Source organism: Anopheles marshallii, chromosome X, assembly GCF_943734725.1.
Source record: "Anopheles marshallii chromosome X, idAnoMarsDA_429_01, whole genome shotgun sequence".
Classification (NCBI taxonomy): Eukaryota; Metazoa; Arthropoda; class Insecta; order Diptera; family Culicidae; genus Anopheles; species Anopheles marshallii.
Genome location: NC_071325.1, coordinates 14,899,214 through 14,918,054, shown reverse-complemented (window position 1 = coordinate 14,918,054; position 18,841 = coordinate 14,899,214). Strand labels below are relative to the sequence as shown.

At 39.9% G+C, this 18,841-nt stretch overlaps 3 protein-coding genes across 3 annotated transcripts in view; all 3 read right to left on the bottom strand.

The window, feature by feature from the left end:
* Positions 1-13,829, bottom strand: part of LOC128710512 (telomerase-binding protein EST1A) — a 34,813-nt gene extending 20,984 nt beyond the window's left edge. Inside the window, exons 1-7 of the mRNA XM_053805571.1 lie at positions 12,744-13,829; positions 12,485-12,639; positions 11,798-11,818; positions 10,293-11,577; positions 10,101-10,211; positions 9,255-9,532; positions 9,038-9,183 (exon numbers count right to left, since the gene is read on the bottom strand). Of these exons, the coding sequence (XP_053661546.1) occupies positions 9,038-9,183; positions 9,255-9,532; positions 10,101-10,211; positions 10,293-11,577; positions 11,798-11,818; positions 12,485-12,639; positions 12,744-13,829 (3,082 nt within the window). The remainder of the gene's footprint in view (positions 1-9,037; positions 9,184-9,254; positions 9,533-10,100; positions 10,212-10,292; positions 11,578-11,797; positions 11,819-12,484; positions 12,640-12,743) is intronic.
* A 1,018-nt stretch (positions 13,830-14,847) lies between these two features.
* LOC128710040 (uncharacterized) lies at positions 14,848-15,575 on the bottom strand. The gene is made up of 2 exons (XM_053805083.1): positions 15,156-15,575; positions 14,848-15,087 (listed from the first exon to the last, which is right to left on the bottom strand). The coding sequence occupies exons 1-2, from the start codon at positions 15,573-15,575 to the stop codon at positions 14,848-14,850; spliced, it is 660 nt and encodes a 219-aa protein (XP_053661058.1).
* A 1,846-nt stretch (positions 15,576-17,421) lies between these two features.
* Positions 17,422-18,330, bottom strand: LOC128709567 (uncharacterized). The gene has a single exon (XM_053804577.1). The coding sequence runs from the start codon at positions 18,328-18,330 to the stop codon at positions 17,422-17,424; it is 909 nt and encodes a 302-aa protein (XP_053660552.1).
* Between the last annotated feature and the right edge of the window lie 511 nt (positions 18,331-18,841).

Genomic DNA, 18,841 nt, shown 5'->3' with positions numbered 1-18,841 from the left:
TTCGGGGAGGCACGCAGGAGAAAATTGCAACTAGAGTGTTACATGCTGCATACATAATAAAGTAGAGTAACGCCATCGACCGTAACTGCCACCTCTTCGTGGGATCTTGGGCGCACAAACAGCACTATAAAAAAGCAAGAATGTGTATACAAAGCAGAATGGACGTACATCATACTTAATCAAATGCTTAGATGTAATGAATACTTTGAACTTATTCCTTTCGAAAGAGGAAGGCGAAAAAGATGCATAATTTCCTCCAATTGTCATACAAATATCGTTTACATGATATACAATTCATCTACCAAATTAGCATCAAGTACACCAATAAAGAGATGTGTAACTCAAGTGTAATCAAACAAAAAAACAGATAAACAAAAGATCTATTGAAAGTTTGTACAACCCACCATCTATCAAGGACAGATTATTTAAATACGATTCTTATGACTAAGCAATGCCCCAGGATGTACAAAAAATGTAGACTAAAACAATACTGGACAGTCAACAAAACGAAATGAACAAAAAAACAATACTTGAAATCAACAGATCCTCGAACACGTCAATGACCTAAAAGGCACGAACCGTTTTAAATTGTGTCATGTCATTTGAATAATATATATGTTAATGTATGCGCATAAACACGCACCTAATGAGATGATTCGTTGGTGATTTTTCATGCTGTTTTTTTTTTTTGTTAAACAAGCGCATTATACTGACCATAGAAGAAGATTTAAACGATGTATTCGTAACAGAAAGGTAACGGGAGAAAGTTTAAACAAATCCTCACTATTCTTGATATTCTTGGTTGAGTTCGTAAACTTTCATGTCTTTAAGGTTTTTGATTCGAATGGTGAACTATTGCTCTGCTTGCTGTGGGTGATTTGGATTGCAAATGGACCAACGATGTTTTCAGTAGATCTTTTCGCCAGAATTGGCGAATTACTTGGCGAGATGTAACCATCAAAATAATTAGAATTAGATCAGTAATTAGAAAGTGTCTTCCATGTATCAGTGATAATCTCAAAAAATGTGGGGAATTCGAAGATACCGAAACATGACTGTTGCGAAACTCAAGTCGAATTTCTGATGGGGTACTCTGATGATTAGCCACCCGCCACCCGTACATTAAAAGGAGAGGTTCCAATCGCTACTACAACACCGCTGGAAGAATTCTGAAAAATACATTGAGCTGTAAGAAAATCCATTGCTTCCCTTTAGCTGTCATATTTACGAACATAATTTTAGTAAGATAACGAACATATTCATGTCAACAAGGAAATAATGCAAAGGTTCCAACCATTTAGGCTCCAGGAACTCTTTTATTCCTGCTCGATGCCGAAGTGGAAACATTGAAGAAAATTTGGCCTGATACGGAATGTTTAACAGCTGTGCCGATAAATGCCGTCATATTACATATGAGAACGGTAATGAACATATGCCGTAGGTCTGAACATTAGGTTAGGGGTTTGAAAATTAATACTAAACCAAGAGCTTCTATCGAAAAAACAGTCCTTCGACTGAAGTTCCCCGGAAGTACTTCTAGAGTTCCCAATGTAAAGGAAAAAAACATTTCAGTATAAGACAAGGCGGCGGATTACCTATCTCCGAGGTTAGATGCCGTCTCCCAGAATATATCATAGTAGTTTTAAATAATACTCAGTAATACTTGAAAAATTAACAAGCGTATAATATCAGTTTTATTTAATACTATTGAACTGCTAATATTACTATTATTATTCAACAAATTAAATTGAATTTCATTCAATTGAACCATTAAAAAATGCTAAATTGTTTAGCCTAATGTTATTTAATGTCACCATTTTTTTTGCTTAGCAACTCAAGTTACCAGTGCCGCGCTTCTGCCACATTAAAGATGGGTATTCTTTATTCTTTACCAGCACAACAACCTTGAGAGGTCTATTTCTGTTATTTCTAGCTTTCTGTGACTCTCACTCATTATGACCCGTGACTGGAATCCTGCATACGGACAATGGTCCGGATGGGATTTTGGACAGATTTATTCGTGTGAAGACCGGTGTCGCTACCGAATATGCCACAGGACCACCCCGAGCCACAGTCAAACATCAAACATATTTTAACCAACATTTTAGGCAGGTTTATATACTAAGAATGGTTAGTAATATTACCCATACTACTTTATATACATCAAAATGATGATGATTACGATCATAGATATTGTTTTTGAAAGACGATATGAAGACTAAGTTCTTTCAATAAAAAAAAATCTTTATTTGAAGCACTGTGTCTATATTGTATTTCATGTTTCAAGCATTCAGATTTTAACCATTCACTTTAATTAACGCCTCTAGAAATTTTTCCTTTAGCTTTGGAGTATAACAACCAACCAATTTTCCCTGAACAGGTCAAAATACAAAACAATTCCGAAGCTGCTGGGAGTATGAGTTTTTAGACAAATCAAAAAGGATAATAAAGTAATGGCATGTTCGTGTTGCACACTGTCATTAAGATCATAAAGACATGAAGAGCAAAATTGATAATGTAAACCCATATTAAAAACATGCTTAAAAAGTTATCCACACAGTATCTGTGAGGCTAGTGCATGAACTAACATATTTTTATGGAATCAAAATATTAATTCACAAACAATAGATGTGAAAAGATCTTATACTTTAATAAGGCCCGCTGTGAGGCTGGTGCATGTACTACTTTATGAATTTATTATTGTCAATGTCTCCATTGGCAGATGTTAATAAAAGGTGCCCAGAGATATATAGAACACATTTCGGGGCCAAATTAATCCACAAGAAATGAATACCAGAAGATCTTGTGGTTTTGTAAGTCCCGCCAAATTTTTCATATATATAATATATAAATATATAAATTATTATTATATTATATAATATATAAAACATATATAATCATAATTTATTCATTTCATCAGATTGATATACAACTTATCTGAACATTGAATGAACATTGCTTCGCTGTGGAACGGATTGTTCATATAAATTGTGTGGATAGCTACCTCCAATATAACGAGTTTTTCGTATAACGAGTATAATTTTCAACAAATCTCAACAACACCTGAGGTAGTGAATGTATACATATACACGTAACAAGCAGTTGGTATCGTAAAATCTTTCAGTGAAAATCCGATAAGAACGAATCGATGAACTGATCAGACCACGTATGAAACGTATGAACAAGCGCGAGTCAACCAGAAGAGGCTAATACACCTTCAATCATAATTAACAATGACAGTGAACGATGAAGATAAACTGCGACAATAACATAGAAACATGTGCGACATTTCGTACGGTTCTTGGTGCAACATATGGTTTCGTCCAATCCGAACATTAAAGTGAATGACTAAAATCTGAATGCTTGAAACATGAAATACAATATAGACACAGTGCTGCAAATAAAGATTTTTTTCTATTTAAAGTATTTAGTCTTCATACCGTCTTTAAAAAACAATATCTATGATCGTAATCATCATTCTTTCCCTTTGTCTAAAAAGAAAGATTATCAGAAATATCGTAGATTGATTCTGTACGTAATATCTATTACAAAAACTTTTTTTTTAAACATGAAATTTATGTAATATTAAATACGTCTGTAACCGTACCAACATGGTTGCAATTATGTTGCAACTGACCATAGCTGCACGCATTAATCCCTAGCTACCTGAACGCAGAAAAATTTCTTTGTCCACCGTTTCTGATTCGCATCCCTTTCGCATTGCGATCAGGTTGGTGGTTTCTCATTCCCTTCGCACCACGTTGCTTTTTGTTTTGTCCAGAAGGGTTCCACCAGCACTAAGTGTTCGCGCTGATGAAACAGTATCTTAGGGAAAATTGCTAACGGTGCTAAATGTTACGCCACCATTGCTATTTTCTGCTTTCCGCACACATACACGGCCCAACGGAACTAGCTTTGGTGATCAGAAATGGATTCCCCTGCACAAGGGGTTTTGGGGGCAGGGGAGATCCACATCCACATGCGGCTGATGCGAAAGCAGCCCACCGTGCTAATAGTATTTTGCTCTAAATTTAGAACCGCACGCACACAAGGAGATAGAATTGATGAGCTACTAGTAGCGATTTATTTCACCCTCCACTCCAAGGCTTCTCGCATTCCAATAGCCCTAGCGACTTTCCTCTGCTCGGTGCATAGTGCATAAACCGGATTCTTTCCTGCATGTGGATGCAGTCAGTAATTATTAGTAAGTTGGTTAATTTAAATCACCTTCACCAACCGCTTCCCACGGATCCTGTTTTTTTTATTATTTTATCATGCCGTTGTTGTTCCCGAAGGAGGTTGTTGTTGTTTGTCCGCACTTTTGTGTGATGTTATTCTTTTTTTTTTATCCACATTCCATCTTATCTTCCTCTAATCAGATATTCATTATTTATTGGTGTTTATGATGGAATATAAATGCAACAGGAAGGAAAAAGTTAATAATAGATGATTGGTTTCATTAGGATTAGGAGAAATTATATCGGGATGAACTTTATATTTTTTTGTTAGTTGGTTATTTATCCTTTGGGTATCGGTCATTTGGGCAAAGTTCAATGGTTCCAACATATAGTTTAAAACAAGCGTTATTAATTCTATCGGTCTCTTTTTGTACCCTTCGTGTTGGTGAGCATCTAAAATAAAAGACACAACGTAGGAAATCCTCAACAGGTATTTAAAATCCCCAACAATCTAAATATTTCTACTTCTATAAAAAGAAGACTACAAATTTAGTCGAGTCGTAGAAGACGTTACAGGAAAAGGCAACTCAAGATATCAAAAACACCACCCAACATATCTTCCTCAAGCCTGGCTATAGTATTACTTTATACCTTATTGATGTTTTTTTCTCCTTTCTAGTACCCTATTGAGCATAACAGGATCTCCAGTATATCGTCGGGTATAAATATATATATATAGATATATATGACCAAGCAATGCCGAAACGCAATCTCCTACAGCAATACCAGTCCGAAATTGACTGAAACACCACCAAAGCAACGATGGTGAACATGGGATTGCGAGATTGTGTAATGATTGCATCAATCGCAAGCAAACAGGATAAGACGACGCAAATAACACGAAAGAGAAACGCGGATCATCAAACTAAGGGATGTTGCAATTGCGCGTCGCAAAGCAAAGAAGAACCCGTACACTGACCGCAGGCAACAATCGGAAGTTCAAGGACATAGTTTACGCAAAACAGTCCCAACCCTTTTGCCCAAAGCGAACGACGTACATAATGGCGGGGAGACGTACGGGTGAACCGGTACCAGAGCTCGTGGAAGATGAGTGCACCCTTAGGAATTTTTTTTTCTGTTGCCTTTAATGCCCCTTAATGCCCCTGCCGGCTGACCAGTAAACTTATTTAGTAACGGCATGGACCTCGGTGTGCTGCGGTAGCGTAACGAAACACTTCAAATCTCTATCGTTATTCGAAGAACAAAAGCGAGATTCGATTTTTAGTACGGTTTTAACCGCTTGCCCAACACACGATCATCCCTGGAAGGGTACGGGAATATATGTATCGGCCGTATGACCATCATTGTTTGATTTCGGAATGTGCATGTGCGAGAGACAACGCACACTTGCAGGACAGGGTATGTATGTAATCGTTGTGTGGACGTGATTTAAGGGTAATAATTCTCAAACCTCCTCTACCGGTGCGAGCCGGTAAGCCAGGCCGCGCGCACATCACCTGGAGCGGACAATCGGTTTTATGCGATTCCCGATCCGCGAGTGCACCGAAGAAACCGGTTAAACGAATGAAACGTCATGCGCCGGAAAGGACGGTACGGCAACGCGTATTCTGTGAAGATGTCACCGAAGACGTAACAGAAAGGTGAACAACAGTGTCTTGAACTTGGAGATTGTTTGTTTTGTTCTTTTTTTTATAAATAAAACTTAACCGCAATTTAACTCTGTTACGTTAAAGCATGATTATATGCTTATATAACATATATAATATAATAAACATTTAAATTGATACAGTAACTATGCTGGATTCAATAGTGTGACTATTGATTTCTGCAGAAAAAAAATTACACACACACACACATATTTGCAGTATAGAAATTGAATGGGTGTGGATGCACCTTAAGATATAAGCGAGAAAAAAGACCCTTGGCAGAGTGAAGTGCGTAACATGAACCTGGCGCCGTAAATTTAATTTCTCGCAAGATGTCTTTGCGAGCAATAAGGCCTATCCGTTCTTCTTGAACAAAAAAAAAGGAAGATGCCTTTACCGCCTTTCTTCCACGGCATCGGCATGCCAACCTTTACGTACGCCATATACGCTTGTGTGCCTCATAGTGCTTTATGCACCTGGACCGTAAGCATTTGCTGTTTACCACCCGCCCCCCAGTGCGGTCCACGTTGCTTGTTTACAAGGGTGCAAATTGTTTTTGTTTTATTAAAATATGCGTCTTGACCAAGTCTCAATCAATGCTTATCTACCTTTTCTATTTCACTTCCCCGGCATCGTCATCTTCTTTCATCGGGTAGGATTCCAGAGGACTTTGAACAATTATAAAAATACTCCTAATTCATGGTATCTTGCCAAATCCAGTTGCACGATCGCACTTCTATCAGCCTCTGCTACTGGGGAAAACAAAACCCCTCTACACATATCTTGCAATGACATAATGGGTTTCATCATATTGCGTATTCGTACTTAAAAAGTGTGCTAGTACAGTTGATTAATTGTTTTTTTACTGATTGACTAATTAATTGTAATGTCATGTTAGCTTGCGAAGCAGATCACTTGTTGCAATAAATTCCAACAAGCCTCATTTATTCTGGCATGGAAAGACTCAAATATTCATGATCCCGTTCGTTTACATAACAACCATGGGTTCAATGTGCGATTCTGTTTTGCTTGAGCTTGGATGCGTTTTGCTCTTCCGTACGCTTCTTGGAACCTTTATTTTTCCAAAGGGTCTTGACCGTGCTAATGACCGTAATACACATCCGAAAGTGCTAGGACACAGCACCTGGACAAAAGAGGAACAACGAGAAGAAGAAAAAAACGAAAACAGAACAATATAATCTAGCACTCCGCCGGTCAAAGGTACGGAAAGAAAACTGCAAACAAAAGAAGGGAGATGTGCGAAAACACAGGAATGGTTTTCACTCATTGTAATGATTTTCACACACTTCCGTTATCAACCGTCCATCGGGTGGAGTTAGGCATGCTAGCTTTAACCCTCCCAGCCCTGCAGCTGTACTTACTCTTGCCCCAACTTGTCATTAAAATAAACTGTTAAAATACCTTGTTCGTTCGCTCCAAAAGTGATACAATGTGAACGAAACCCCACCGACCGCAACGAGCTGACCCATTCATTTTCATTTCAAAAGCTCAGCTGTATTCATTGTAGCGCGTTAGTCATGGTAAGGAACAAACGACTAAGCAGTGTTGTTTTACCTTATGCACAAGAGAATTTTTGAGAATAAATGCTCATTTTAACATAATTATACAATCATTCATACGACAGTGTTGTTAAAAAGCAATAGAAGGATCGTAAAACGGCAAGGATGAACGGTGCGTTGCAATAAAAACGATACACAAGGAGGCGCTAGACTCTTTTTATTTATACAACTAGCAAGCAACAGCAAAATTTATTTAATGTTCGGTTTCAATAAAGTTACTATATTGAAGAATGGCTAGTTATACGTAATATGTAAACACCAAAAGACTGTTTAAACGTATATACATCCAAGAACAATGTTAATTAATCATTGTTATTGTGCAACACATAATGAAAATACGTTTACTTCGACTTATTATCTACACACATCTTCGCACAAGTGCTGTTCGTACAAGTATCGTTCTTAAAGCGAACCATTTCAAATGGGTGATAAGTAGCACTCCCATTTTCGAGGCGCATAGTGTAAGGCACATCCTACGCCAAACGCGCAGTGCAATCATTTTCGCGCAATTGTTGTTAAAAATTACGTATCGATTGACGGCTGTAGCTCTCGGTTAAACTTAAAACTAGCTATCATGCCCAATTAAGTGTCTTCTCGGCTGTAGTCGTCGCATTGCTGCTGCCGAGGACCGATCGAAAATGAAGACCAGCACACGAAATCGGCCACTCATTAGCGCTAGTGTTGTTATTTGAAATATCAAATTGGTCAAGATTAATGAGGCACAGATACATTAGGCACTTGACATCTGAGATTAATTAGTATGATGTATCAACTGAAGTTCCCGTTTATTAAGAACAAAATAATAAGAACAAATAATTAGCTGTATCTGGCTAGGCTCTAGTAGACTCTATTATGTTGGCCGATCTAGGCCGTCTGAATTGAGATGATTCAGAACATCGGGAAACATCGGGATAATTGATTAGTGACAGACTCGTCACGATCTGGACCAACGCGACCAGAAAAGAAAACCTCTTTCGACAGAAGGAAGTAAAAACATATATTCCATCGTTATACTTCTTTCTATCTTCCTTTTCCTCCTATGTTGTTATTTCAATTATAACTACACTGTACTATAACATAAACGGCATTTAACGCCAGTTATCATACACGAAAACATGGGAAAAGTATTGATTATAAAAATGAATCATAATCCGTAATAATTATTTTCTAATCCAGTAAGTGAAAGTAACATTACGTATTGTATGATGACAATACAATACTAATAACTTATCACGCAATATTGCTTGTTGGTTTGAATGTATTCAATATGCGAATAATACGCCAACATAGAAAAACACTCTAATCTCTAGCAGATAAGAATAAAAAAACACATATTTGTAGACTCGTCTCAACTGGACTCGAAACGATGGAAACTACCCAAAGGCTGAATATTATTTTTGATGCAATCATTGAAATAAAATGAACTAATATATCCATACTATTATTAAATTTTAACACTTGGCCGAGTACACCCGGGATAAGATGATCTTTCACTGTTTGGAGAAAGAGATGTCTTCAAACTAATGTAAATCTTAATTTTAGATTAATCTACTTTTAACAATAAACAATACGGCCTAGCTGTTCTACTGGAATAAAACAAATTAGCACTTGCCTTTTAATTTTGTCATCTCGATCGCAAACATGTTCAGCGACATTAGTTGGAGCAGTCGATAACTGGTAACAGCGATTGGAGCATACTGCATCAAGGCACGGAACTCACGCAACATCTGATAAGCACACTGGGTAAATGATTCCATGCTAAACAAATCGAAAATGAATAATGTTTACAAAACGCTCACTCAGCTTCATGTACGCTATATGAATATTACCCCGTCTTCGTGATCAATTTGCCGAGCACATGCAAAAAGCTGACTATAAATCGCTTATTCAGGTCGATTGTGTTGAGACTGTTCAGTTCCTCGTCATCGCTCGTATCACAAAAATTGCCAGCACCGATCGGATACATCGGCCCAGTTCGATGCAAACGCAGTCCACCCTCTGGATGAATCCAAATTTCACGTCGCAAATTACCGTCGAACCGCTGTTGCTCTTTTCCCTTGCGCTTTGCATTTAATTTTTCTGCACGTTTGCGTTGATTGTTCTCAAACTATTCAGTGTAATTGATAAAGAAAGTAAAATGATACAATAGATTAGAATTAATATTTCGCTTTAGGTGCAGTATAATACGAAAATTGATTAACACGTTCTTTAGAACGTGTTAATCTATAGGGTTGCTCACTCACCACTAATTTATACTTTTGAAAATATCCATTTCGAGTTTGTAAGCATGATTAAAAAGGGAAAATTTGGTTCACATTTTTACCTTAGTGACAGCTATCATATGTTTGTTGGAAATCGACAGCAATTTTTTTAACTTTGATCTTAAAACCTCTCGCTATAATCATAGTTTTCACTTGACATTAACAGTCTTTCAAAACCAATCAGAGAGGCACAGCATAAAAGCAAAAAAACATTAAAAATGTATTTTATTAATACATTTTAATACAAATAATCCTGGGGCAGCCCGTAAGCATTATGGTTCACACGAACGGACTGGACCAAAATCCCACCCGGATCAAACCCTCGTAGCAAGAACTAAATATCAGGCTACGTTATAGAATAAGTCGATAAGGCCAGGCCATTATAACAAAAAAAATACAAATAATCCTAAATACCTTCTTTTTCGTTTCGTTGAACAAATCCATTAGACTCTCCCGTGCAGATTCGAAGGGATTAGAAGACATTAGGCTTCGCATATAGAAATAAACAGCGTCGATTTTTCGTTTCTGTAAATGGGACAAAATAATAACAACATTATTTTTACGAACAATGCGACCATCTAAGGATAGATCAATAGACGACATTACCGCGTATACGGATAGTAAGGCAAGCTGATTGTACGGGCGTGCATTCTTTGGCAATATTTGTTGTGCTTTCACGTACCACTGCGTGGCTTTGCGGAAGTTTTGACCTTGAGTTATCTGTTCCCGGTATCTCGCCAGATCGCCCAAAAATAAGAATATTTTCTGGGAAGAGACGAGTGCCAACCCATATCGCAGTCCTTTCACGCTCGATGCAGCATTCACACCAATAAATTGTTCCAGATTGAATCGGTACTCTCGTTCGAGTAATGCTAAAAGCTGTTCAAAGTATTTCGTTCCACCTTCAACCACTTCCAGCGCTCGTTCCTGCAGGAAATGCTTCTGTTGCTCATCCTGCGTCTCAGTTAGCATCTTTCGTAACTGTTCGATTATGCCGTAAAACAGCAGCTTCCAGAAATGGTGCTCCAAATTTACATCCTGCGCGAAACGCATTTCCTTTACCAAGAACGTTTCAAGCAACTGCTGCAACCGGTGACGAATCGCCATAAATTCATCCCATTCAGTGAACGTGTTGCCTCGCTCGACCAGTTCTTGAAGCTGCGCGTCCGCTTCCACTACCTGGTAGACCAAGTCCTTTTGACGCAACAGTTTCGCTTGCTCTGCATTGTACCAGGCCGGTCCACCCGATATTTTAAAATTATAATTCGATTCGAAATCCCTTGTCTCATCACGTCTGAAATTTTCACGCGGATGTGTTCTTGCCTGCGTTCGTGTTACGATAATCGGCTGGGATGGATTTTTTGGATCGAATAAAGTCTTTGTTGGTCTACGTTCGTTATACTCTGGTCCCACTGTTGACATGGTTTCGGTGTTATTGGACGGCAGTCGCGTTGGGATGACTAACACACCGGGAGCTTTTTGCATCCCGATTGAGCTTTCGAACTGTTTTGTCATCTCAGCAATCGCCTGATCAGTTTTGTGGACCAACGGTCCCGCTCCATTGGTACTTGCACATCGCCAGTTGTCGCTATAATCTTCATCGTGCTGTCGGTCACCTGTCTCCCGCTTCAGACTGTTATCCCGGCTACGATTCATATAACGATCACGTGAATGTCTTCGAAACCGTCCGCCTGATTCATAGTTTCGGTCGATACTAGTGTCTCGATAATGTCCTCGTCGATTAGCATGGCCTCGTGGGTAGCCGCGCTCGGAGCTATTCTCACGACTTACATTAGATGATTGAGAATTTCGTCGGCTGCGGTTGGAAGCTCGTTGCGGTTGGTACGGCACTTTAAACTCATCGTAAAAATCATTTCGGGATCGAGAATCGCTGCAAATAAAGAAGGAAGTACACGAATTAGTACGAACGTTTTTATAATTGGACATTTTTGCGTGGCACAATCCATTACGATTGGAAATGTTCATATTATACGCTTGATGAATAATTTCAAAACTTAAATATTAAAAATAAGAATAAACATACTTGCATACATTCTATCTTTTACATCATTACATACATCATTAACATCATTTTATAAATTACAACTTACGAAGATCGTTTGAGCTTATCCCTACGGTCTGGTCTTGGAATCGGCAAAGCATTATTGATCAAAAAATAAAACAAAGATTCAATACGATAATTATAAACCACTACACATTATTCCTCAAATTGAAAATATACGACCAGGTCGTACTTCCGGTAATAATAAAAATCGACAAATTGCACTGTAATCGGTTTAACACAAATACTTTGAATATATTGTTAATTTGGTCCAGTATTGTGTTATCGACTGTCAGGCGAAGAAAACTTCAGGAATATGGCTTATTTGAGGTGGGAATGGGTCACATTCGAGCGAATTGAAAGGTCATAACGATACTCATCTATTGACATGTGTAAGGATGTGTAAGGATAACAGATACGTTACGTTTTCCTGTTCTGAAGCACAATACCTTGATTTCAACTATTGAGATTTAAAGAAAATAGTCAGATCTTAAGTAGTGTCGTCCTGGGCGGTAATGAACTAATGTAAACTAGACATATTTTGAGGACTGGCTGTGCCAAAAACAACTCTAGAGTTTAATTATACTGAACAAAAACCCTTATTTGCACTGTGACACTAGGGATGTGAGAGTTTTTGACTCTGCTTCGTACTTAGTTAGAATTTCGATAGAATATGATATAAATTTATCAATTGTTTTCATGTAATATGAATCCATTCATTTAATAATTTAGTTACCTTCGATTCCGTTGTCGGTTACGATAATTGCCTGCAGGTGGAACCGATTTACTAGAGGACGGTGTTACTAGCTCCATATCAACGTTTCCTTGCCATCGTCTACCCGAATGGTCAACTGCAGCATTCAAATCCAAACCTTCATCATCCGCCCAGTCCTGCGTATAAAGCAAGAAAATCATTAAATTATATTATAATTATAATTATAATATAACAATTATACATGGGGTCTATTTCACGAACAAGGTAGAAATATTATTACCAATGATTCTTTTTGACTCCAATGATTAGTTGACTTTAACAAAGGAACACCATCGGTAACCAAACCGCTTAGCTCTTCGTTACTTTGCATATCAGGCATTGTTGAGTTACTATCAGTCGAGTACTGTCTGTATCGGTTTCCAGTTCTACCACCGTCACCGCTATATCCGATAGGAGTACCCCTAGATCGGTCACAACTCGAATTCCGACTGCTTGTTCCAGCATCTAATTTCGTCTCTCTATTGTTTTGACCTCTTCGCGGTGCATAGCCTCTATCCGGGACGGTATCAACCTCTGACGAACGACTGCGAGGACGCGGATAATAGTCGTCGTTCATTTGACGTCCACTGCCCATTGCTCGTCCAGCATTGTATGCAGCGTTTGAATAGCAGGCACTATTTCCTGCTCCTCCACCAGGTCCACCGCCAGAGTAGCGGATACGTCCTCGATTTTGGCGAGAACAATTACGATTCGGCATCGTTTGAGACATCGCTTGCTGTTGTTCAGCCCGCTTAATCTCTAGATAGTTCAGCGGAAGTCCGAGATCTTGGAGTGTTTTTTTCTGTAATCGGGGCGCCAGGTTCTCCAGGTGCGAAAGCGATGGTATGGAAGGTTTCTTAGAACCGCTAATAAAGCGCGGTTCAACACTACGCGTATCACGCTGCATTCGATCTGCACGGCTGTTTATCGGGGCGTTATTCGGTAAAAAATTCCTTGAACTCATTTCGTCGCGTGGCGGATGATTATTAGCATAGTTTGATTTTCCTTCCAGTCGCCAATTGACGCTTCCTGCTGGGCGGTTTCCGGACACGCCTGGGTCCATCGTGGACTGCTGAATCTGGCCAGAAGAAGCCCGATTAGAACCACTTGTTACCGCATCGGATCCTTCAACCGGCCAACGTGACCTTGGCTGATCGTCTGATTGATCGGAATGATGCGATCGGTTGTTCGCACTTGAATCGGTTTTCCGTAGCGGTCCACTACCTGGACTGTAAATCTGCTGCTGACGTTTATTGTTGATCCCCCGAGATGATCCGGAAGTAGTACTGGAAGACATGACTACGGGTGGTACGGTAGCATTTTTCATTCTGTCTGCTACCAAATTGACGATTTACGTTAAGTTCCTGCCGGAATGTAAGAACGTATATAAAAGAAAACATTTTTTTTGCGCACACTATAGTTCTGTAGCAAATATTTAATAAAACAGCTGGTACTTCCTCTACTAGATAGGACACCTAAATACAAACCAGATATATTGTCAATTGACCTACCTGCTTTATGTGCAATAAAGTCCAGATTTGTAACAGGAACGATGGATAAATTTTTTTGCAGATATATTAAAGTTACAACCACAATTTTCGGCAAAAGCCGCAACAGTTGATCTCATTCGCCTCGCGCGTAGATTTTTTAATGTACCAGACGCGCTTACGTTTCTCAGCTGGAATGCGTGACGAAGTACACAACGTTACAATACGTCTCTTTTACGCCGGTACTTATCACTCTCTCCAGCACCTTGTGGAATCGGTTTTGGTTAGGCGGAATCACTTTTCATTCACCAGCTTACTTTCCACAAAAGACATCCCTATGAACATGAAAAATTGTTAACATAGAAAAGGAAAATCACAAACCCAGGGAACACTGAACGAATTCTAATTTGCATTTACTCTTACTCTGTCTCGCTTGCACCTGATGTTGATTCAAAATGAAGAATTTGACAGCAGAAAACTCATCTCACGCTGAAGTAATGTCTGAAGCTGTGGCCATAGCAAAAACAGACGAGAAACAAAGCCCAAGGTTGAGACATATATTCAAGGTCTATACATAATGGACAAAATAAATTATTTCCGTTCCTAAGCAAAGATACGAAGATTTCATATTTTATTCAATTTATTTTAGATAGTTAAATTATTATTCATTTCCTATAAAACTATCAATCATGCTTACTACTTTTCTCGCACTAGTAATTCACGATATATTCCCTGAATATATCTTTCGAGAGAACGTTCTATTTTTTATTTACGCTATGACTTTCTATTTACGTTCCATTTGTTTTACTGTACAAACTTCGTATAAGCATAATAATTCTTGTCCCATCATATTTACGGCTAATCAACAAACGCAGCCTGCTCCTCGATTTGCCGTTCTATCTCAAGCAACCGAAAGTTTATCTTATAAACCGTTTCGAACTCTTTACCGGTCAAGAAAATGGTCAGTGCAACGTTGAATGCAAGCATCATCGTAATCGGCAGCATAATAGGCCCGGATAATTTTTTATACAGTTTAAACACCTCCTTAGGTTTCTCAGTAATGGATGGCAGACGGTACGTGAAATGGCGAGTGGCAAACTGCAAAAGAAAAACAGAGCGATGAAAACTGCATCGTTTGTTTTGAGGTAATGCTTCCATAACCATACCATAAATGATGAGAGCGGCACTAGCATCATTGGATATGCCACTGCAAATGCACCTTGTAATGCAGCAGCACGAGTTTGCAGACAAACCGGACATAGTTCCTTTCGCAGCACTACTTCTGGTAGCACGAACGTGGAGTGAAATACGGTGGCCATGATCGCCGGTAGCGCTACCGCTGGCAAATAGCTTGAGAATTTGCCATAATTGCCAAGTTTCAGCACCCTTCGATAGTAATTGTTGATGTAAAATCCACAAAATACCGTGCCGGCGCCAAGTATCCCGGGCGTGTAAACGATTGGCCAGACTTCCGACTTGTTTTCCCAGTTTTTCACCAAGTTCATGAAGTATTGTATTGCATCCTCCTCACTCAAGCGGATAGCGTCTTCCGGAATTTCCGAAACCTTTTTATGTAACAGCGCCATTGCGACTGGAAAATGCGGTCGTGTCGGTAGCACTCTTTCGATTGTTTTGCTCCTGATTTCCAAACAAGTTCGAGCCAACTTGTGAGATGAAAGATGGTATGTACAACCGGAACGTCACTGCGGGTAATGTGAAAACACAAGAATGTTGACAAAATTATTCTTCGTTCAAGACAGTTCTATGAACACACACACACACACGCAAATACAAATCGAAGGTAAATACATACCAGACTGTTTCGTACAACCTTGGGTGCAGCCATCTTTTTTTGTCCATTGCGAAATACGGACACCATCGTAAACAAACTATGCAACACTGACAGTTTAATGTAAACAATAGGTTTGCCGGCTAGTTTCCCAGTTTTCGAGGTGCAAAATGGTTAAATTCAAGCTATAGTTTCCACTCTATCATGTAAGTTTTTGTGAAATTTCGATTCCATACAGTTAAATTCTTTAATGTATTGCGTTTCATTGAATAAGCCAGGAATAAGAAACGCGGATGGATGTGTTTCAATTCCTACAATTTATTGGTACAAATTTCGCATTTCAACAAATGTTTGCTTTATACTGGACAGTTACGCGGTAGCGTAATAGTTTCTTTTCTTTATTATAACTCTACATTTGGGATCATTCTACTCATCCCAGTAGGTTGTAGTTGGAAATTTTTTAAGAGGTTTTGGACCAATGTCAGTTGGGTAGGGTTCTATCCCTTAAGTTTTGTTCGGTTTTGGGAAAACGTGTAGAATGTTCTTATTGCATGTCCTACTGTTGTTCAGAAATTATTAAGTACTATATTTTCATGCTTATGAAAGACCCCTTGTCTTTTAGGAAAAAAAGGCAATAAAAGCTTTTCAGTAATAGTTAACATAATTCATCAAAATTACTATGCAGCTCTTCCTCATCATCAGAGAAATCTCTCTGCCTAAAACTTACATTATCCTCTGCATTGGAAATGCACTTCTTGAAAGAATTAATAATGACCTCTCTCTGAACAATTTGTACGAAATTCTCACCCAAATTATCAACAGCGATAGAAAGTCATTCCATACTGCGATGTCTGAGATACTGAGCGATTTAGTGAAAATGAGGAATAAAAGATCCCCTATATTTACGCATAAAAATTGGACAAAAATGGGTCGCTGATACACTGCAATATACGGTATTTTTTATGGCATTAAAAAAACCCCAATAGACTAACACTGTCGATAACATAATCATGTTTTTTTTTTTATTAGAAACTGAGTTCAGTACATGTAGCATGCCGCTTGAAAAGCAATGTTATGGCATATGGTATCCGGTGATCGGAACTACCACGATTGAGCTTATCGAAGGTGAAGACTGCAAATATCACTTTCATCTTTCATGCCGGTGCGTAGCCTCACGAGGATTTAAGGTCGCTTCTATATTTGTACATTTGTGTTAAAAGCACCACACTACTGACCGGTCGTTGTGACTTTGTTTTAGAATGTTAACCTGGCTATTACTCTGCTGAAACTTTCGTTCGATCCAAGGAAATGGTCCGGTAATCACAACTCTGCAGTGCATATATTGTGATCGGTCGCTATATCCTGGGAATTGTTGTTGTTTCTTTTTGCACAGAGTAAAGTGTTTACGGGGCGCACAGTTCGACAGGTATTTGATCATGCTCTAGCACAGCACGACCCTGATTGAATACAGTGCGTGAGACATTCAGCAAAATAAAACATACTTTTGGTATTGTACAATCCACGAGCGGATTTGTTTCCTTTTCAGGCTGTCTAGAAGAAAGGGAAAAGTTGAAATAGTAGCGGGGTTGGACAAGAGAGGGCAAGAAAGGACGAAAAGGATGGTTTGTATTGTACTGGTGGAATTAGTGACCAGAACCATGACCAACGCCATAGTGATAGCCATCATCGGTAACAGAACCGGAAGCAACTGAGGCTGAACTGGCGCCAGAAAAGCTAACAGGATTGTTTTGTAGCGGCAATAGCTGGATTGGTTCAGGATGCGGCGCCGGGGCACTGTAAACTGGCGGTGGTGGTGGTGGCGGTGGTGGCGGAGGTGCATGGTAAACCGGTGCCTGATATACTGGTGCTGGCGGCGGTGGATTGTAGACAGGAGCTGGCGGTGGTGCATTGTATGTAGGAGCGGGCGCAGGTGCGTGGTACACCGGTGGCGGCGGATTGTAGACCTGGGCAGGTGGACCGTACACTGGACGTGGTGGTGGTGGTGGCGGTGGTGGCGGTGGAGGAGGTGCGTGATGTACTGGCGGTGGTCCGTAGACTGGACGTGGCGGTGGTGGCGGCGGTGGTGCATGGTATACCGGAGCTGGCGGGCCGTACACTGGACGCGGTGGTGGTGGTGGCGGTGGTGGAGGTGCGTGATGTACTGGCGGAGGTCCGTAGACTGGACGTGGCGGTGGTGGTGGTGGTGGTGGAGGCGGTGGCGGAGGCGCATGATATGCCTGGGCTGGCGGACCGTATACTGGCCGTGGTGGCGGTGGAGGCGGTGGAGGAGGTGCGTGATGTACTGGCGGAGGTCCGTAGACTGGTGCGGGTGGGCCGTACGATGGTGCGGGCGGTCCGTACACTGGTGGTGGTGGTGCATGGTGTACTGGTGGTGGGCCGTAGACTGGGCGAGGCGGAGGGCCATGAGATTTCTCCTTTTCAAAGAGACCATCAAACAGCCCGCTGAGGTCGAAGTCCTTTTTGCTAAAAAGCTTGTCGAAAGTGGCTGATGTGCACACTGTAAGTGCACATAGTACTAGTAAGACCTGCATGAAACAGAGAATGAAACAAGTTGTAATTTAGTCGATAGTTGATAAAGCCAACAAATTAAACTGATTGTGAGTAATTGCAGCAGTAACACCAAGTTCGTACTGAGTAGTAATAGTTACTGTTTGTTGTAACAGTGTGTAAAATTTTTCATTACTGATTTTTTCTAAGAATTCTTTTATGTTAAGGACAAAGTTTGCATTACACATGTTCTAACATCATTGATGCAACAATTGTTTGAACCTCTCTTATTGGTTATTGGTCAAACCAGTAGAGAGATGAACCTGCTTACACCTCGCCTGGGGTTGGTTTAAATCTCTGGTATTTCGCGCCTCCCGTACACGGGACTTCCAGCAATTTGATAATTACAGTCACCGAGTGTCCCAACTCGTCTGAATAGAAATAATAATGGGAATAGCTGAATCTCTTGAATAGACATCTCTCCAAATTCTGTTCTCCCCTAAAACACGCGGGATTACCAACCTCCCGGTATTTTAGGTCACTGAGAGGCTTGAT